General features: G+C 57.7%; 6 protein-coding genes across 6 annotated transcripts; 4 read left to right on the forward strand and 2 right to left on the reverse strand.

Moving 5' to 3' along the window:
- Positions 1–532: 532 nt before the first annotated feature.
- On the forward strand, positions 533–2273 carry B0H64DRAFT_182907 (nucleotide-diphospho-sugar transferase). Its single transcript, XM_062798943.1, has 4 exons — positions 533–833; positions 898–1743; positions 1803–2091; positions 2152–2273. The coding sequence occupies exons 1-4, from the start codon at positions 783–785 to the stop codon at positions 2220–2222; spliced, it is 1257 nt and encodes a 418-aa protein (XP_062657753.1). The 5' UTR covers positions 533–782; the 3' UTR covers positions 2223–2273.
- A 374-nt stretch (positions 2274–2647) lies between these two features.
- On the reverse strand, positions 2648–3547 carry B0H64DRAFT_400194 (uncharacterized protein). The gene is made up of 3 exons (XM_062804045.1): positions 3333–3547; positions 2952–3245; positions 2648–2858 (listed from the first exon to the last, which is right to left on the reverse strand). The coding sequence occupies exons 1-3, from the start codon at positions 3471–3473 to the stop codon at positions 2784–2786; spliced, it is 510 nt and encodes a 169-aa protein (XP_062657754.1). The 5' UTR covers positions 3474–3547; the 3' UTR covers positions 2648–2783.
- Positions 3548–3717: 170 nt separating this feature from the next.
- On the forward strand, positions 3718–5598 carry B0H64DRAFT_400196 (acyl-CoA dehydrogenase/oxidase). Its single transcript, XM_062804046.1, has 3 exons — positions 3718–4079; positions 4190–5359; positions 5418–5598. Exons 1-3 carry the CDS (start codon positions 3988–3990, stop codon positions 5461–5463), a joined length of 1308 nt encoding a protein of 435 aa, XP_062657755.1. The 5' UTR covers positions 3718–3987; the 3' UTR covers positions 5464–5598.
- A 277-nt stretch (positions 5599–5875) lies between these two features.
- Positions 5876–7198, forward strand: B0H64DRAFT_182964 (uncharacterized protein). The gene has a single exon (XM_062798945.1). It carries the CDS (start codon positions 6321–6323, stop codon positions 7089–7091), a length of 771 nt encoding a protein of 256 aa, XP_062657756.1. The 5' UTR covers positions 5876–6320; the 3' UTR covers positions 7092–7198.
- Positions 7199–8786: 1588 nt separating this feature from the next.
- Positions 8787–10543, forward strand: B0H64DRAFT_182927 (kinase-like domain-containing protein). Its single transcript, XM_062798944.1, has one exon. It carries the CDS (start codon positions 8902–8904, stop codon positions 10213–10215), a length of 1314 nt encoding a protein of 437 aa, XP_062657757.1. The 5' UTR covers positions 8787–8901; the 3' UTR covers positions 10216–10543.
- Positions 10544–11304: 761 nt separating this feature from the next.
- Positions 11305–13245, reverse strand: B0H64DRAFT_400199 (Mdm33 family-domain-containing protein). Its single transcript, XM_062804047.1, has one exon. The coding sequence runs from the start codon at positions 13030–13032 to the stop codon at positions 11419–11421; it is 1614 nt and encodes a 537-aa protein (XP_062657758.1). The 5' UTR covers positions 13033–13245; the 3' UTR covers positions 11305–11418.
- Between the last annotated feature and the right edge of the window lie 581 nt (positions 13246–13826).

Raw genomic sequence — 13826 nt, forward strand, 5'->3', positions numbered from 1 at the left:
CGGTCTCGTGCCTTGGCCCCCTGCAGCAGCGTGCCGGGCCAGCGTTTAAATTTGGACATTGTGAGAACCGGTAGCCGCAGCCTGTTGTGTCGGACGACCGCCGTTGACCTAATTCTCGTCCGTGTGACACCGAAAATGGGTCAAGTACCTGTTCCCACGACGGCGCTCAGCGGCGAGCCAGGGGCACCGGTAGGTTGTCGGGCATTTCGTGCCTCACAAGCTCGTGCGTCAGGATTCGAGGAACGCAGGGGTCTCCGCAATACGAGATTACGACATGGCTGATAACTGTCTGGAAGTCTTCCACTAAATCTCCGCGGATGCCACTCAGCTTTGTCCTGTTAGTCGGTTACACAATCCGCCAAGCCGAGACTGGTGCTCAAGATTTAGCGTGGTGTTCTCCCGACCAGGGGATTCTGAGTTCAATCAGTGACATTGCGGCTGGGTTTTCGAATCCGAGAGCCGTTTTCTTACCAACACCAAGTTACTTTCTTACCGGCACCTTTCGTCTCCCTGTCTCCCTCCCAGTTTTGAGGGTCAATCAAGGGCGGCTTGATTGAGGAGCAGACAATAATGACCGAGTAGTTCAAGCGACACTTTATTTGTGGACGCGACGTCCCCCCCACCAATACCCGGCGATCTTTGGCCGTGCCAGCTCGCCACCAATAACCGATTCACGCTTGGGACACCGAAACGCCCTGGAAAGGTCAAAAGGCCGACTTTTTCCCATTCTTCCCAGACTATCTGGGTATTAGCAACCTCCGGGTTGATTGATATTCTTCACCATGGCCGCCGGAAGCGCGCGCTACGTGCGCTACATCCTTGTGGCTTTCTTCGTGAGTGCCCCCCTCCGTTGGTGTGTCGTGGCGTGGCTGCCGGACGGCACTGACAAGGCGCCAGATCCTCTCAGTATTTTACTTTGTGTCGAACTCAGCAGACGTCACCACGCTGAGGGCACACATTCCCACCGCAAAGTCACCGGGCGATGGCACCAGCGATTCGACTGCGACGGAGCCTTCCCCGAACGAAGCCAAGGTCAAGACGACTTATGACGCCTCTAAGTTTCCCATGGCGATGACCCCGAACGATCCAGGCTGGGACGAGTTGGCGGGTATCAGAGAGGGCCCGCGGATGAATGCCACGTTCGTGACGCTGGCACGCAACTCGGATGTGTGGGAGATTGCCAAGTCGATCCGCCAGGTCGAGGACCGTTTCAACCGGCGGTACAACTACGACTGGGTCTTCCTGAACGACAAGCCATTCGACGACACGTTCAAGACAGTTACGAGCTCGCTCGTATCCGGCAAAACCCACTACGGACTGATTCCCCAGGAGCACTGGTCCTTCCCGGAGTGGATCGACCAGGACAAGGCGGCGAAGGTGCGCGAGGACATGAAGGAACGCAAGATCATCTACGGCGACAGCATCAGCTACCGTCACATGTGCCGCTTCGAGTCGGGATTTTTCTTCCGACAGGAGCTCATGATGAACTACGAGTACTATTGGCGTGTTGAGCCGAGCGTTGAGCTTTTCTGCGACGTTCACTACGACCCCTTCCGTTACATGCACGAGAACAAAAAGAAGTACAGCTTCGTACTTAGTTTGTACGAGTACCACGAGACCATCCCGACGCTCTGGGACAGCACAAAGAAGTTCATCAAGAACCACCCGGAGCATATCGTCTCGGGGAATTCGATGGGATTCCTGAGCGATGACGGCGGCGAAACCTACAACAAGTGTCACTTTGTAAGCTGTCCCTGGCCATTCATTCAACCCATCCCCCTTCCTTCTAACATTTTCCCCAGTGGTCCAACTTCGAGATCGGCAATCTGAACTGGCTGCGCTCCAAGGCGTACATCGACTTTTTCGAAAGCCTGGACCAAGACGGCGGCTTCTTCTACGAACGCTGGGGCGACGCGCCGGTGCACTCTATCGCGGCCGGCCTGATGCTGTCCAAGGAGGAGATCCACTTCTTCAACGATATTGCCTATTTCCACGTGCCCTTCACCCACTGCCCGACGGGTCAGAAGACGCGGACGGATCTGAAGTGCCACTGTAACCCTGACGAGAACTTTGACTGGAAGGGCTATTCCTGTAAGAGATTAACCAAGTTTTCGCGTCTGATGGGCGCACTGCTAACACGTGTTCCAACAGGCACATCCAAGTTCTTTGAGATTAACAACATGGAAAAGCCCGAGGGTTGGGATCAGGAGGGAAAAGACTGATCGGATGATGCATCAACTCAGTCCCCGCATCATGTTTGCCAATTTGCTTGGCCATGTCATCCTTATCAAAAGAGGATTTTCTTGCTTCATGAAATCTGAGTCCTAGACCGGAACAGGTACGATGACTTGGAGGGTTAGGAGGGCGTCATGGGGCCATGCAATTTGGGCATTGTCAGATCTACAAAGGGGTAAGGGGCGGTGCGAGTCGCCGCTCAAGTGTGCTGACCAGCGGCAAATGCTGGCAGTGCTGCTTCCGTCGTACATATTTTTGTATTCTTATCTGGGTTCCATGATGATGAAATTTAGACGTTCTTTATAGCAATTCTGCATCGTGTACCGCTGACCGTATGGTCGCGGTAACTTCCTAAGAGACCCCCAAGTCAAGGTGTGTGTTCGTGCTTCACGTGTCATCCAGCAAAACGAGATTGTTGAACCCGCCGTGAACTCTGGGCTACTTATGGATTATACAGGATATGGTACAGTGTGTCTGCTCCCAGGGTACACCACTAAGGTGCTCGCCCGCTGTCTATTATCCCACCCAACGCCGTTCTGGTAGACCTTTTAACCAACCGACGCCTTCTTCGGCTTCTTCGTCCCGTATTTACTCCTGCTGCTCATCCGACTGCCAACACCACCCTAGAAAGTCCCAGTCAGCCATCTTGCGTCCCGGCAACCCCCCATCTTCGAGAGAGGGGAGAAAAAGAAAAGGAATCAAAAATCCAAACTCACCAAATCCAACGCCCCCCTCACCAAATGGTACCGCACACCGGGGCAGTCCTGGCTGCGGCCGCCGCGCACGAGCACGACGCTGTGCTGCTGGATGTTGTGGCCCTCGCCGGGGATGTACGCCGTGATGACCTTGCCCGTCGACAGGCGCACACGCGCCGTCTTGCGCTCGCCCGAGTTGGGCTTCTTGGGCTTGGTGATGCCCACCTTGACGCACACGCCCTTGAGCTCGGGCGCCTTGATCGCCGACAACGCGGGGGAGACGGCGTGGCGCGCGCGCTGCTGCTTGCGGCAGCCCTGTTTTCCGGGGGAGGATAGGAATTAGAATTTGGGCGGTGGGTTGGGGTGGGATTGGGGTTTGGCGGGTGGGGGTAGGGTGCGTACTCGGAGGACTTGGTTGAGGGTCGCGCTTTGGCACGGCGTCGTCGAGAATGCGCGGGCGATCGGGGTCGGGGTGGCAGGCTTGGCTAGTGTTGGCCGGAGTGCTGGCCGGAGCACTAGGCTGCGGAGGAAGGCCGTCGCCATGATTGTGGTCGTCGTGGTGTTACTGGCACGACGGAGGGCCCGATCCAGCACGTCGTCGTCGTCGTCGATCCAACTTCGGATCGGAGCAGTGAATGCAGAATTGAGTGGAGCTTCTGGAACTTTTGAGGTCACGGGGATCTGCACGTGCTCGAGCGGCAATTGTCGGTTTAGTGGGGAAGCTCGATCGGCCAACGCGAGTCACATGGCGATTTCGCATCCCTGCTTGCGGGCGGCAATGCGTTGTGTGGGGAAGCCGTTGCGCTTCTCGGGGAGGTAACCTCGGCTTCGTTGCCGCTGAGACGGCGCACTGAGGAACTCTCCCCTTCGGCCGTCTAAAACCGCTGACTGCCGTCAAGATATCCTTTCTGGGACACCGTAACCGAAACCCATCTCGGATCACCGTAAAGCGTCTAGATTCCGTACCTGATAACAGGCGTTATTTCCTTCTTTCTTCACTTACAGGCCCTGCCCGTTCTTACCCCGTTGTGCCCCACCATCCCATTGAACTCGCAAGATGAGATCGTTCGCTAGAGCATTGCGCCCTGCGGTGCGGAGGAGTGTGGCCGTGTCCGCTCCCAGGATACGGCAGCCGTTTGTTGCCCAATGGTGAGTTTTGAACTTCCCCATGACCAAGCCCCGACAACACCGGTCGAGGATGTTGGCGGCGGGAGGTGCTTGATACACTGATGGCTAATGTATTATGTTCTCCCTGGCAGCACCCGCCCCCTTTCCACAACCGCCTCCCGCCGGGACCCCAACCTTGCTGATGTTGCCCCAACACCTATTACACATTTCTCCGAGGTCGAGACGGCCATGGCCGAGACGGTACAGAAGTTCGCCAACGACGTGATCCTGCCCAAGGTACGCGACATGGATGAGGCGGAACAGATGGACCCAACAGTCGTGGAGCAGCTGTTCGAGCAGGGCCTTATGGGTATCGAAATCCCCGAGGAGTACGGGGGTGCGGGCATGAACTTTACCGCCGCCATCGTCGGGATTGAGGAGCTCGCCCGTGTCGACCCCTCTGTGTCGGTCATGGTGGATGTACACAACACACTGGTCAACACGGCCGTGATCAAGTGGGGTAGCGAGTCGCTCAAGAAGAAGTATCTTCCCCGCCTTGCGACCAACACCGTGGGGTCCTTCTGCTTGTCGGAGCCCGTCAGCGGCTCTGATGCGTTTGCTCTCGCAACGAAAGCCACCGAGACGGAGAGCGGGTTCAAGATCAACGGCAGCAAAATGTGGATCACCAACAGCATGGAGGCTGAGTTCTTCATCGTGTTTGCCAACCTCGATCCCAGCAAAGGCTACCGGGGGATCACCGCCTTCATTGTCGACAAGGACACGAAGGGCTTCAGCATTGCCAAGAAGGAGAAGAAGCTTGGCATCAAGGCAAGCAGCACTTGCGTGCTCAACTTTGACGATGTCGAGGTGCCCAAGGAGAACCTTCTCGGCGAGAGGGGCCAGGGGTACAAGTACGCCATCTCGCTGCTGAACGAGGGCCGCATCGGCATTGGCGCACAGATGACGGGTCTCGCTCTCGGATCTTGGGAGAATGCTGTCAAGTACGTGTGGAACGACCGCAAGCAGTTCGGCCAGCTGGTAGGCGAGTTCCAGGGCATGCAGCACCAAATCGCGCAGTCCTACACCGAGATCACTGCGGCCCGCGCGCTCGTGTACAATGCCGCCCGCAAGAAGGAGGCGGGCGAGAACTTTGTTATGGACGCGGCCATGGCCAAGCTCTATGCCTCGCAGGTAGCTGGGCGTGTGAGTGGCCTGGCTGTTGAGTGGATGGGCGGTATGGGCTTCGTGCGTGAGGGCCTCGCTGAGAAGTTCTGGCGCGATAGCAAGATCGGCGCCATTTACGAGGGCACGAGCAACATCCAGTAAGACCTCATTTCCTCCTTGATCCCGAACGAACGAACGCATGCTAACAGTTGAAAGACTCAACACCATTGCGAAGACGCTCCAAAAGGAGTACACCGTTTAACGGCGCGCAACGTGCGCAAAACCTCGGTATCATTGAAACGGAGTTCGGCAAGGGCGATCAGGGTAACGGGGCCTCGGTTGAATAGGTACTTTCATATAGACCAACAATGCTAGCATTTCGACGGGACTGTGACGCATGTGTTCTTCTTCTGCACTTGCTTGCAAACTGTGGTATATTGAGCTTCTGTTGCATTGGTTTATTTGTTTGTGTTGGACGTAACCTCGCGAGGTCCCAACCAGCCGGGCAATTCTTCATCCAATTGAGTCGATCGTAGGATAAGATACGACCGCTCAACTGCGCTGTCCCTCTCACCTCAGCTTCGGGTGTGTGATTGGCATCTCGTGTTGATCCGAGAGCAAATGGCCGCCCTGATAGGTCGGGTCACCGAGCTGCTCCGAAGTCCTACAGGTCAGTCCTACCAAGGAATGGGAGCGATTCGTCCCAGCTCGACAAAGACCCTGGAGTTCCTGGCCTGCGCGGGCACTGGGTGAGACCGGTGCGGAAAGCTCAGAGAGAACAAGACGAGGATAAGCAGGTACCGGGAGGAATGAAGTAATGAACCGGTTTGATACCAGCGTCCGCAGTAGGGCTTACTTGAGTCTGGGCAACCGGCAATCGAAACCGATCTTGTGGCAGCCCCGCTTGAATATCAACTATCCCGTGTCGGCGGAATGGAATTATGAGTTGGGTGGTTTTGAAGTCTTCAGCCTTTCCCCTCCTTGCGAGAAATTACCGACATTAAGTCGAAAGAATTCCCAAGGTTCTTTTTCCCTCCGTGGAGCTATCCGTTTAAGCTGCGAGTTGCCCACCTTCCCGCATCGGGCTACCCCGCAGAACCCCCCCATCTCGCAAATTCCATGATTGAGCAACTGCTCGCCGAAACCAGTCCGTCTTGGGAATCTTGCTTTCTCAACAAAACGGTGGAGGGGGCGACAGAAAGGTCACGGTGCTCAAAAACCGCTTCGGGGAGAGAAAAACCTAGGTCATCCCCAACCCACACCCCCCCAAACAACCGTCGCCGTCCCGAGGTTCCCTTTCGGGGGTTTGCAAGGTTGTTTGTTGTTGCCCTTTCTTCCTTCAGGCCCGGTTTCCGGTCCCGTTCCTCCAAGGCAACATCCCCACCCACTCGCAGGAGCCATACGATATCTTGGGTCCAAATCCAAACGAGGCGGCACTCAATAGCTTCCCGTGCCTCCCTGTCGAACCACCCCGGTTGTTGTGAAGCACGGCACGACGACCCCAGTCCTGCATCAACAAGGGCTAGCATTTGCGAAACACAAAAACCCCGCCATAATTCGTCGCTGACGACATCCTGCAACTGCTTGCCACACCCAACACCCATCGCTGCCCGCTCTCGCGCGACTGGTATTCGCTTGGGTCTGGCACACGAGCAACTCACTCCCTGCTTGTGCTGGGAGGAAAGGAGAGGAAAAAACAAAGTCGTGTTCTTCCTACCCCGGTCTTCTCCAGCATCACCAACAACCCCGCCCTCCCCTGCGCGCCCCGCCGCGCAACACCACCGCCATCATGAACGACGACGAGAAGATCTTGGGTATTACCAAGAAGATCGAGCGCGAAAAGGCCCTTATCAATGCCGCCAATCTTATGCGCCAGCAGACCAACAATGAAGCCGTCCGCTCCAAACTCGACACCCAAATGCGTGAGGGGCGTCGCAACCTTGAGTTTTTCGAGGAGCGCCTCCGCGAGCTGCAGATGCGCCGCCTCGGGCAGTCGACCGAAAATATGTCGCTCGGAGGGTCGACCCTTGGGTCCTTCAGGGATACGGCGCAGGAGGGTGAGGAGGGCGGACCCCCAGCGCCCCCTCCGAAGGACGCCTCCGGTTATCCGCAGTACGGCCAGGGCGATCTAATGCCTCCCCGGGCGCCATTTCCTGGCCAGCCTCCGAACTCAGGCGTGCCCAAGGCGCGGCCGAATTTTACCAAGCTTGGTAGGACACCACGAAGCAGCCAGCTCCAAAATCGGTTCTCTGATGGTTGCTGACATGTGCTTCTGGCAGACCTCATCAAATTCGATACGCCATACCTAGGTCCCCGAATCCAGCTCATGCTTTCCCAGATTCAGTTCAAACTCAACGTCGAGGAACAATACCTCAAAGGCATTGAGAAGATGGTTCAGCTCTACCAGATGGAAGGGGATAAGAAGAGCAAGGCCGATGCTGCCGCCCGGCGAATCGAGAGCGGCCAAAAGATTGTGCTGTTGAAGCAGGCATTGAAGCGATACGAAGAGTTACACATCGACATGGACGCAGATTCGCCCGATGGTACGTTTGTCTGCTGCACTCCCGAGGGCCGGAGCTAACCCGAAATTCGTAGATGATAGTATCAACATGCCGAATCTGAGAAAGCCCCTCACCGGTCAGCTTTCGGTGCGCATCGTCGCCGTCAAGGACGTCGACCACGCTCCCCTGAGCCGATTTTCGCGCGCCCCTGAAACATTCGTGACGATCAAGGTGGAGGATAACGTTATGGCAAGGACGAGAGCATCCAGGAACGACAGATGGGAAGCAGAGTTCCACAACATCTTCGTTGATAAGGCAAACGAGGTCGAGTTGACCGTGTACGATAAGCCCGGCGAGCATGCGCTGCCCATCGGCTTTCTCTGGGTGAGGATATCCGACATCGTCGAGGAGCTTCGTCGGAAGAGGATCGAGGCCGAAACGAACAGCACAGGGTGGGTTTCGGCAGATCGCCTGGGATCGGCTCCCCGAGGTGCACCCCCTCAGTTCCCGATGGGCGCCCAGAGCCCCCAGTTCGCCGGCCCCCCGACGTCTCCGGGACAACAAGGACCATCGTTTGCGCCGCAGCCGCCCGGAAACGCTCCCGTTGTGTCGCAGCCGATCGATGCGTGGTTTAACCTAGAGCCGACGGGACAGATTCAGCTGAGCCTCAACTTCGTCAAGGAGAACAAGGAGCCCCGTCCGATGGATGCTGGTCTCAACCGCAAGGGCGCCGTCCGTCAGCGCAAGGAGGAGGTGCACGAGATGTACGGCCACAAGTTCGTCCAGCGCCAGTTCTACAACATCATGCGCTGCGCTCTCTGCGGGGACTTCCTCAAGTACTCAGCCGGCATGCAGTGCGAGGACTGCAAGTACACATGCCACACCAAGTGCTACACAAACGTCGTTACCAAGTGTATCAGCAAGAGCAACGCCGAGACTGACCCTGACGAGGAGAAACTCAACCACCGCATCCCCCATCGTTTCCAGCCGTTCTCAAACCTCACTGCCAGCTGGTGCTGCCACTGCGGTTACATGCTCCCGATTGGCAAGAAGAATTCAAGAAAATGCGTGGGTACGTACAACTGCCTTGGGTTATTCTTTTGGTTTTTTTACTTGGTTTTAGAAACTGACAGACGTCACCAGAATGCGCTCTCACGGCCCATGCTCAATGTGTACACCTGGTTCCCGACTTCTGTGGCATGTCCATGGTCGTAGCAAACCAGATTCTAGAGGGAATCAGGTCAACCAAGAAAACCCGGCAAGAGAAGGCATCGTCTCTGAGCGAACGGACTCTCCGAGGAACGCCAAGTAGCGGCCCGTCAATTGCCTCTTATACGCCATCCTCCCACGGGTCCCAGGTCGTCTCCCCCGAGGCGACGGAAGCTGCGAAGCTCATGTACACCCAGACGTCGCCACAACGCCCCGGCTCAGATCGCCCTTCGACTTCCTCGACCACCGCATCTGCTGCAGCCGCCGCAGCCATGTCGCCTAAACCCACCACTCCGACCCAATCGCAGGCAGGCCAGATTCCGGACTTTGGCCCCGGGCATTATGGTGCTCCCGGTGGTTACGGACGCCCTACGCAGCAAGAGGAGAACCAATACGGTGCGTCACCACAGCAGCAGCAGCAGCAGCCATACGGGCAGCAGCCACAGCAGCGCAAATACAACCCGGCCGATTACGCCAACATCGGCGTGCATCCCGGCCAGCCGCCTGCCCAAGCCCGCCCAACGCCACAGCAGGTTGCCCAACAGCAGTATGCGCAGCAGCAGATGTACCAGCAACAGCAGCAGGCACCTGTCGCGACGCCCAAGCCGCAACCCGCCCCAGTCCATGCGGAACCGCAGGTAGCTGCTGTAGCGGGGATCCCAGGGCCAACCAAGAAGCCCCTCCCGTCCGCCACAGATCCCGGCACGGGTCAGCGGATTGGCCTTGACCACTTCAACTTCCTCGCCGTCCTCGGTAAGGGTAACTTCGGTAAGGTCATGCTTGCCGAGACGAAACGCTCGCGCAAGTTGTACGCGATCAAGGTGCTTAAAAAGGAATTCATCATCGAGAATGACGAGGTGGAGAGCATCAAGTCGGAGAAGCGCGTCTTCCTGGTTGCCAACCGCGAGCGGCATCCCTTCCTGGCCAACCTCCATGCGTGCTTCCAAACCGAAACGAGAGTGTACTTTGTCATGGAGTACATTAGTGGTGGCGACTTGATGTTGCACATTCAGCGGGGCCAGTTCGGGACCAAGAGGGCTCAGTTCTACGCCGCCGAGGTGTGCCTGGCACTCAAGTACTTCCACGAGAACGGAGTCATCTACCGTGATCTGAAGCTCGACAACATCCTTCTCGCACTCGACGGCCACGTCAAGGTTGCGGATTACGGGTTGTGCAAGGAGGACATGTGGTACGGCTCTACAACTAGCACTTTCTGCGGTACCCCCGAGTTTATGGCACCCGAGGTATGTACCCAAAGATGGTATGCGTTACCCAAAGGTTTCTGTTCTAACAAGGACAACTAGATTCTGCTTGACAAGAAATACGGTCGCGCGGTCGACTGGTGGGCGTTTGGCGTGCTGATCTACCAGATGCTACTACAGCAGTCGCCGTTCCGCGGCGAGGACGAGGACGAGATCTACGACGCCATCCTGGCGGACGAGCCGCTCTACCCGATCCACATGCCGCGCGACAGCGTGTCGATCCTGCAGAAGCTGCTCACGCGCGAGCCGGACCAGCGCCTGGGCAGCGGGCCGACCGACGCGCAGGAGGTCATGTCGCAGCCCTTCTTCCGCAACATCAACTGGGACGACATCTTCCACAAGCGCATCGCGCCCCCGTTCCTGCCGCAGATCAAGAGCGCGACCGACACGAGCAACTTCGACAGCGAGTTCACGAGCGTGACGCCCGTGCTAACGCCGGTGCAGTCTGGTACGTTTTTTGTTTCCTTTTTAGTATTAGATGGAATGAACTGGCTACTAACTTGCTGTGTGTGTAGTGCTTTCGCAAGCCATGCAGGAAGAGTTCCGCGGTTTCTCGTACACGGCGGACTTTGAGTAGAATGACCTGCGGACGAAATACCGATACCCGGGGCGAGCTGTGGTCAAGGAAGAGCACATTGTTATTACCGTTCGCTTTACCCAACCTCGCATGGCCGAGATGGCGGAGACCCAGCACCTCCCGTCCTGCGCCCGAGATGCTGGGATACCCTTTCCCTTGCATTCTTTTGTAGTGGGAGGTTCTCGGTCATGATGGGATCTGGCTACGCTTGGGGTGAGAGAGATTTGGTGAAAGGTAGGGTCAATGGGTGCAAGGATTCGGACAGGATCCGGGGTAGACTTTCGGAAGGGAGGGTGTGGTCAGGGGTAGGAGGCTCCAAAACAAAGCCGGCTCCGGCGCTGGTTGAATGCGTCGGGGCCGGTGCGGGTAGATGGGTTGAGATGGAACTTCATCCAGTCGTTTTTCTTGTATTGCGAGACCCCGCCGGGAAGCGGGACAATACCAACCAGGATTCGTTTTATCTGCGACTGCCGTTCTCTTTACTGAGAGCGTCCTACTTAATACACCCCCGATGGGGAAGGTTTCGTTTGCGTTCCTCACATGTGTGAAATGCGGGTGTGGAGGTCTAAGCAAGTCTATATATATAGGCTTAAATATTGTACATAAGTCAGGAGTCTATATGTAGTCAGTTTTATTACAACACGCTTAGTGGTGGATAAGGGGATGCATCATGGGTTGCGCAACAACGAGAACGCGAGCACCACGGCCACGGTTGCTCCGGCCGCCGCCCCTTGGAGGGCGATGAGTGACGCATCGCGCATCCGCAAGTCTATCCTCCTGTCGCTGGACAAATCCAAGACGGCCTCCCGGAGCAACTCCGGATCCTCCCAAAAGTCCACGAGCAACTCCTTCCACGGTTTCGCTGGCGCTTTCCACTCCTCGGCCTCCACGGGTGCCGCCATCGCAGGAGCAGCAGCAGCTGCAGTGGTGGTGGTGGTATTCCCAACGTCACCAGCCACACCATGGGGCTGGGATTCAGCCTCCTCAGGCCACGAAGCAGCATCAGCAGCATCAGCAGTACCAGCACCATCAGCACCATCAGCAGCAGCCGCCGCCGCCGCCGCCACCCGAGCCTCCTCCCGCTCCCTCAACCCACTCGCCTCCAGCGCGACACGCACCTCCGCCAGCTCCCTGCGAACCTCGTCCATAACCCCCCTCTCACTCTCCGCAATCCCGTTAACCAACCTCCGCCGTCTCCACGGCTCGGCCACAAACTGCAGCACCAAGAACAGCACCACGTTCACGCCCATCAGGCCCCACGTGCCCCAGGTCGACTGGCGCCGGATGCGGTCGCTCCAGATCTGCTCCTCGTGGTAGCGCTTCAGGATGCCCGCGTTCAGCTCCCCGCCCAGGCGCGCCTCGTCCGTCTCGGCCTCGGTCAGCTCCTCGGCCGCGGCGCTGACCTGCGTCTCGAGCTCGTGGTCCAGCCGGTACAGCGTCGTGAAGCGCTCCAGGTCGGCCGGGTTCCACGTGTCCTTGCGCGCGAGCAGGGTGGTCACCTCGCGCTGGGTGGCGGCGCGGTGGGAGGTGAGGCTCTTGTAGTTGTGCCGCGCGGCGTGTAGGCGCTGTTGGGCGGTGGCGTGCTCGGTTTCGAGTTGGGTGTTGCGCGCTTTGATGGCTTCGATGGAGGTGTAGCCGGTCAGGTCGTTGATGGCCTGGGTGGCGTTGACGCTGCGCGATTGGAGGTTGTCCATGAAGGTGCTGAAGCGGGCGGAGAGCGGGTGCCGGTGGGTTTCGGTGAAGGAGGGGAGGGAGGGGTCCTGTGAGGGGGGTTGTTGCTCGTTGGCTTGCGGGCGAGGACCGGTGGGGGAGTCGGGTTCGGGGGGTTGTTCTTGGGACGGTTTCTCTGGGGACGGTTTCTCTGGGGACGGCCTCTCAGAAGACGACTCCTCTGGTGAGGGTGATTCGGAGGGGGTCGTGGTGGTGGTGGGAGAGGGGCTCGGCTCGGGGTCGGGTGGGGGTAGTTGTATGGCTTGTTCGGGGGGTGGCGGCGATGCTTGTGATGGGGAGTCTCCCGGGGTGGCTAGTTCCGGCTCCGGTTTGGTGGTGGTGTCTTCAGGAGTTGGCTCCGGCGGCGGCGGCTGTCGTGGTGGCGGCGGGGCGGTCGAGAAGAGATGGGCTCGACCGGGGCCGGACCGGGGGTGGGCGGGAATGCTGCAACGCAGGCATATTGACGGGCGATTCGATAGAGGTTTTTGAACCGAGGTGGCCACCAATTGATGAAGAAGGGTCGGTCGTTGCAGGGGGCGCGCAGCGAGGCGCAACGCTGTGTGGGCCGACATTGGACTTGCAACGCGCCCGACAGGCTTAAAACCTCAACCTCAACGTGCGGATTCGGTTGTCGTGAGGCCTCGGCGGACGGGATCAATCAATGCAGGCCCAAAGCCGGATTCTGCCGCCGGCATGCCTCACCGCCTACCTTCGGTCTTTGGCCGAATGGTCACAACCCTAACCCCGGGATATTGACAGGAGGTGAGGAGGTCCGAAGTGCCGAGAAAAGTGCGCACATCAGGGTTGGGGTTATATATGGTGGGAGCTCCGTTGTCTCGTCCTCGGGGACCGGTACAACCAGCAGTTTTCCCAAGACCTACTGGTACTAGTACCACTTCCCTAAATGGCAAGACCGAATTTGATGCTCTCTGCCCGGCTCTTTTTACACCCCATGAGTTGAGATAACAATCAACACCTAGTCAGCGTATCCGAAACCACCACAAGGTGAATTGGGATGTCGAATAACTACCTAGTAGTGACGGAACCCGTGACGGTCGCGATGGCGTCGTGGAGTGCAGGCATGGGAAAGAAGGGCTGCGTTTTGCTGTTTCCAAGACAGAGGCGTGGTGTTGTCGACGCTTTTTGAAACTTCAAGTTGAAGGAAGTTGCGGCGGAGAGCCGGGGGCTGGAGAGAACTTGAAGCCTCCCAGGGATCCCAAAGCAACACATCACATAGGTTTCAATAGAAGGGACGTGTGGAGGTAATTCTTGGTTCACTGGGCCGGAACTCGAAACACAATTAGAGAAATTCGGTCTTGTCATTTGGGAGGATTACTGGTGATTTTGATAGCATCCAGGGCCTCGT

Source organism: Chaetomium fimeti (assembly GCF_033439085.1).
Source record: "Chaetomium fimeti strain CBS 168.71 chromosome Unknown B0H64scaffold_5, whole genome shotgun sequence".
In the NCBI taxonomy this organism is placed as follows: domain Eukaryota; kingdom Fungi; phylum Ascomycota; class Sordariomycetes; order Sordariales; family Chaetomiaceae; genus Chaetomium; species Chaetomium fimeti.

Excerpts from the sequence above, each read along its gene's own strand:
- B0H64DRAFT_182907 (XM_062798943.1), top strand. The coding sequence starts at position 783 with ATGGCCGCCGGAAGCGCGCGCTACGTGCGCTACATCCTTGTGGCTTTC. Across the intron at positions 1,744-1,802 it reads CCTACAACAAGTGTCACTTT|TGGTCCAACTTCGAGATCGG; the intron begins GTAAGCTGTCCC and ends CATTTTCCCCAG. Across the intron at positions 2,092-2,151 it reads TGACTGGAAGGGCTATTCCT|GCACATCCAAGTTCTTTGAG; the intron begins GTAAGAGATTAA and ends GTGTTCCAACAG.
- B0H64DRAFT_400194 (XM_062804045.1), bottom strand. The coding sequence starts at position 3,473 with ATGGCGACGGCCTTCCTCCGCAGCCTAGTGCTCCGGCCAGCACTCCGG. Across the intron at positions 3,246-3,332 it reads CCCTCAACCAAGTCCTCCGA|GGCTGCCGCAAGCAGCAGCG; the intron begins GTACGCACCCTA and ends CCCGGAAAACAG. Across the intron at positions 2,859-2,951 it reads TGAGGGGGGCGTTGGATTTG|GGTGGTGTTGGCAGTCGGAT; the intron begins GTGAGTTTGGAT and ends GGGACTTTCTAG.
- B0H64DRAFT_400196 (XM_062804046.1), top strand. The coding sequence starts at position 3,988 with ATGAGATCGTTCGCTAGAGCATTGCGCCCTGCGGTGCGGAGGAGTGTG. Across the intron at positions 4,080-4,189 it reads CAGCCGTTTGTTGCCCAATG|CACCCGCCCCCTTTCCACAA; the intron begins GTGAGTTTTGAA and ends TCTCCCTGGCAG. Across the intron at positions 5,360-5,417 it reads GAGGGCACGAGCAACATCCA|ACTCAACACCATTGCGAAGA; the intron begins GTAAGACCTCAT and ends AACAGTTGAAAG.
- B0H64DRAFT_400199 (XM_062804047.1), bottom strand. The coding sequence starts at position 13,032 with ATGTCGGCCCACACAGCGTTGCGCCTCGCTGCGCGCCCCCTGCAACGA.
- B0H64DRAFT_182964 (XM_062798945.1), top strand. The coding sequence starts at position 6,321 with ATGATTGAGCAACTGCTCGCCGAAACCAGTCCGTCTTGGGAATCTTGC.
- B0H64DRAFT_182927 (XM_062798944.1), top strand. The coding sequence starts at position 8,902 with ATGTCCATGGTCGTAGCAAACCAGATTCTAGAGGGAATCAGGTCAACC.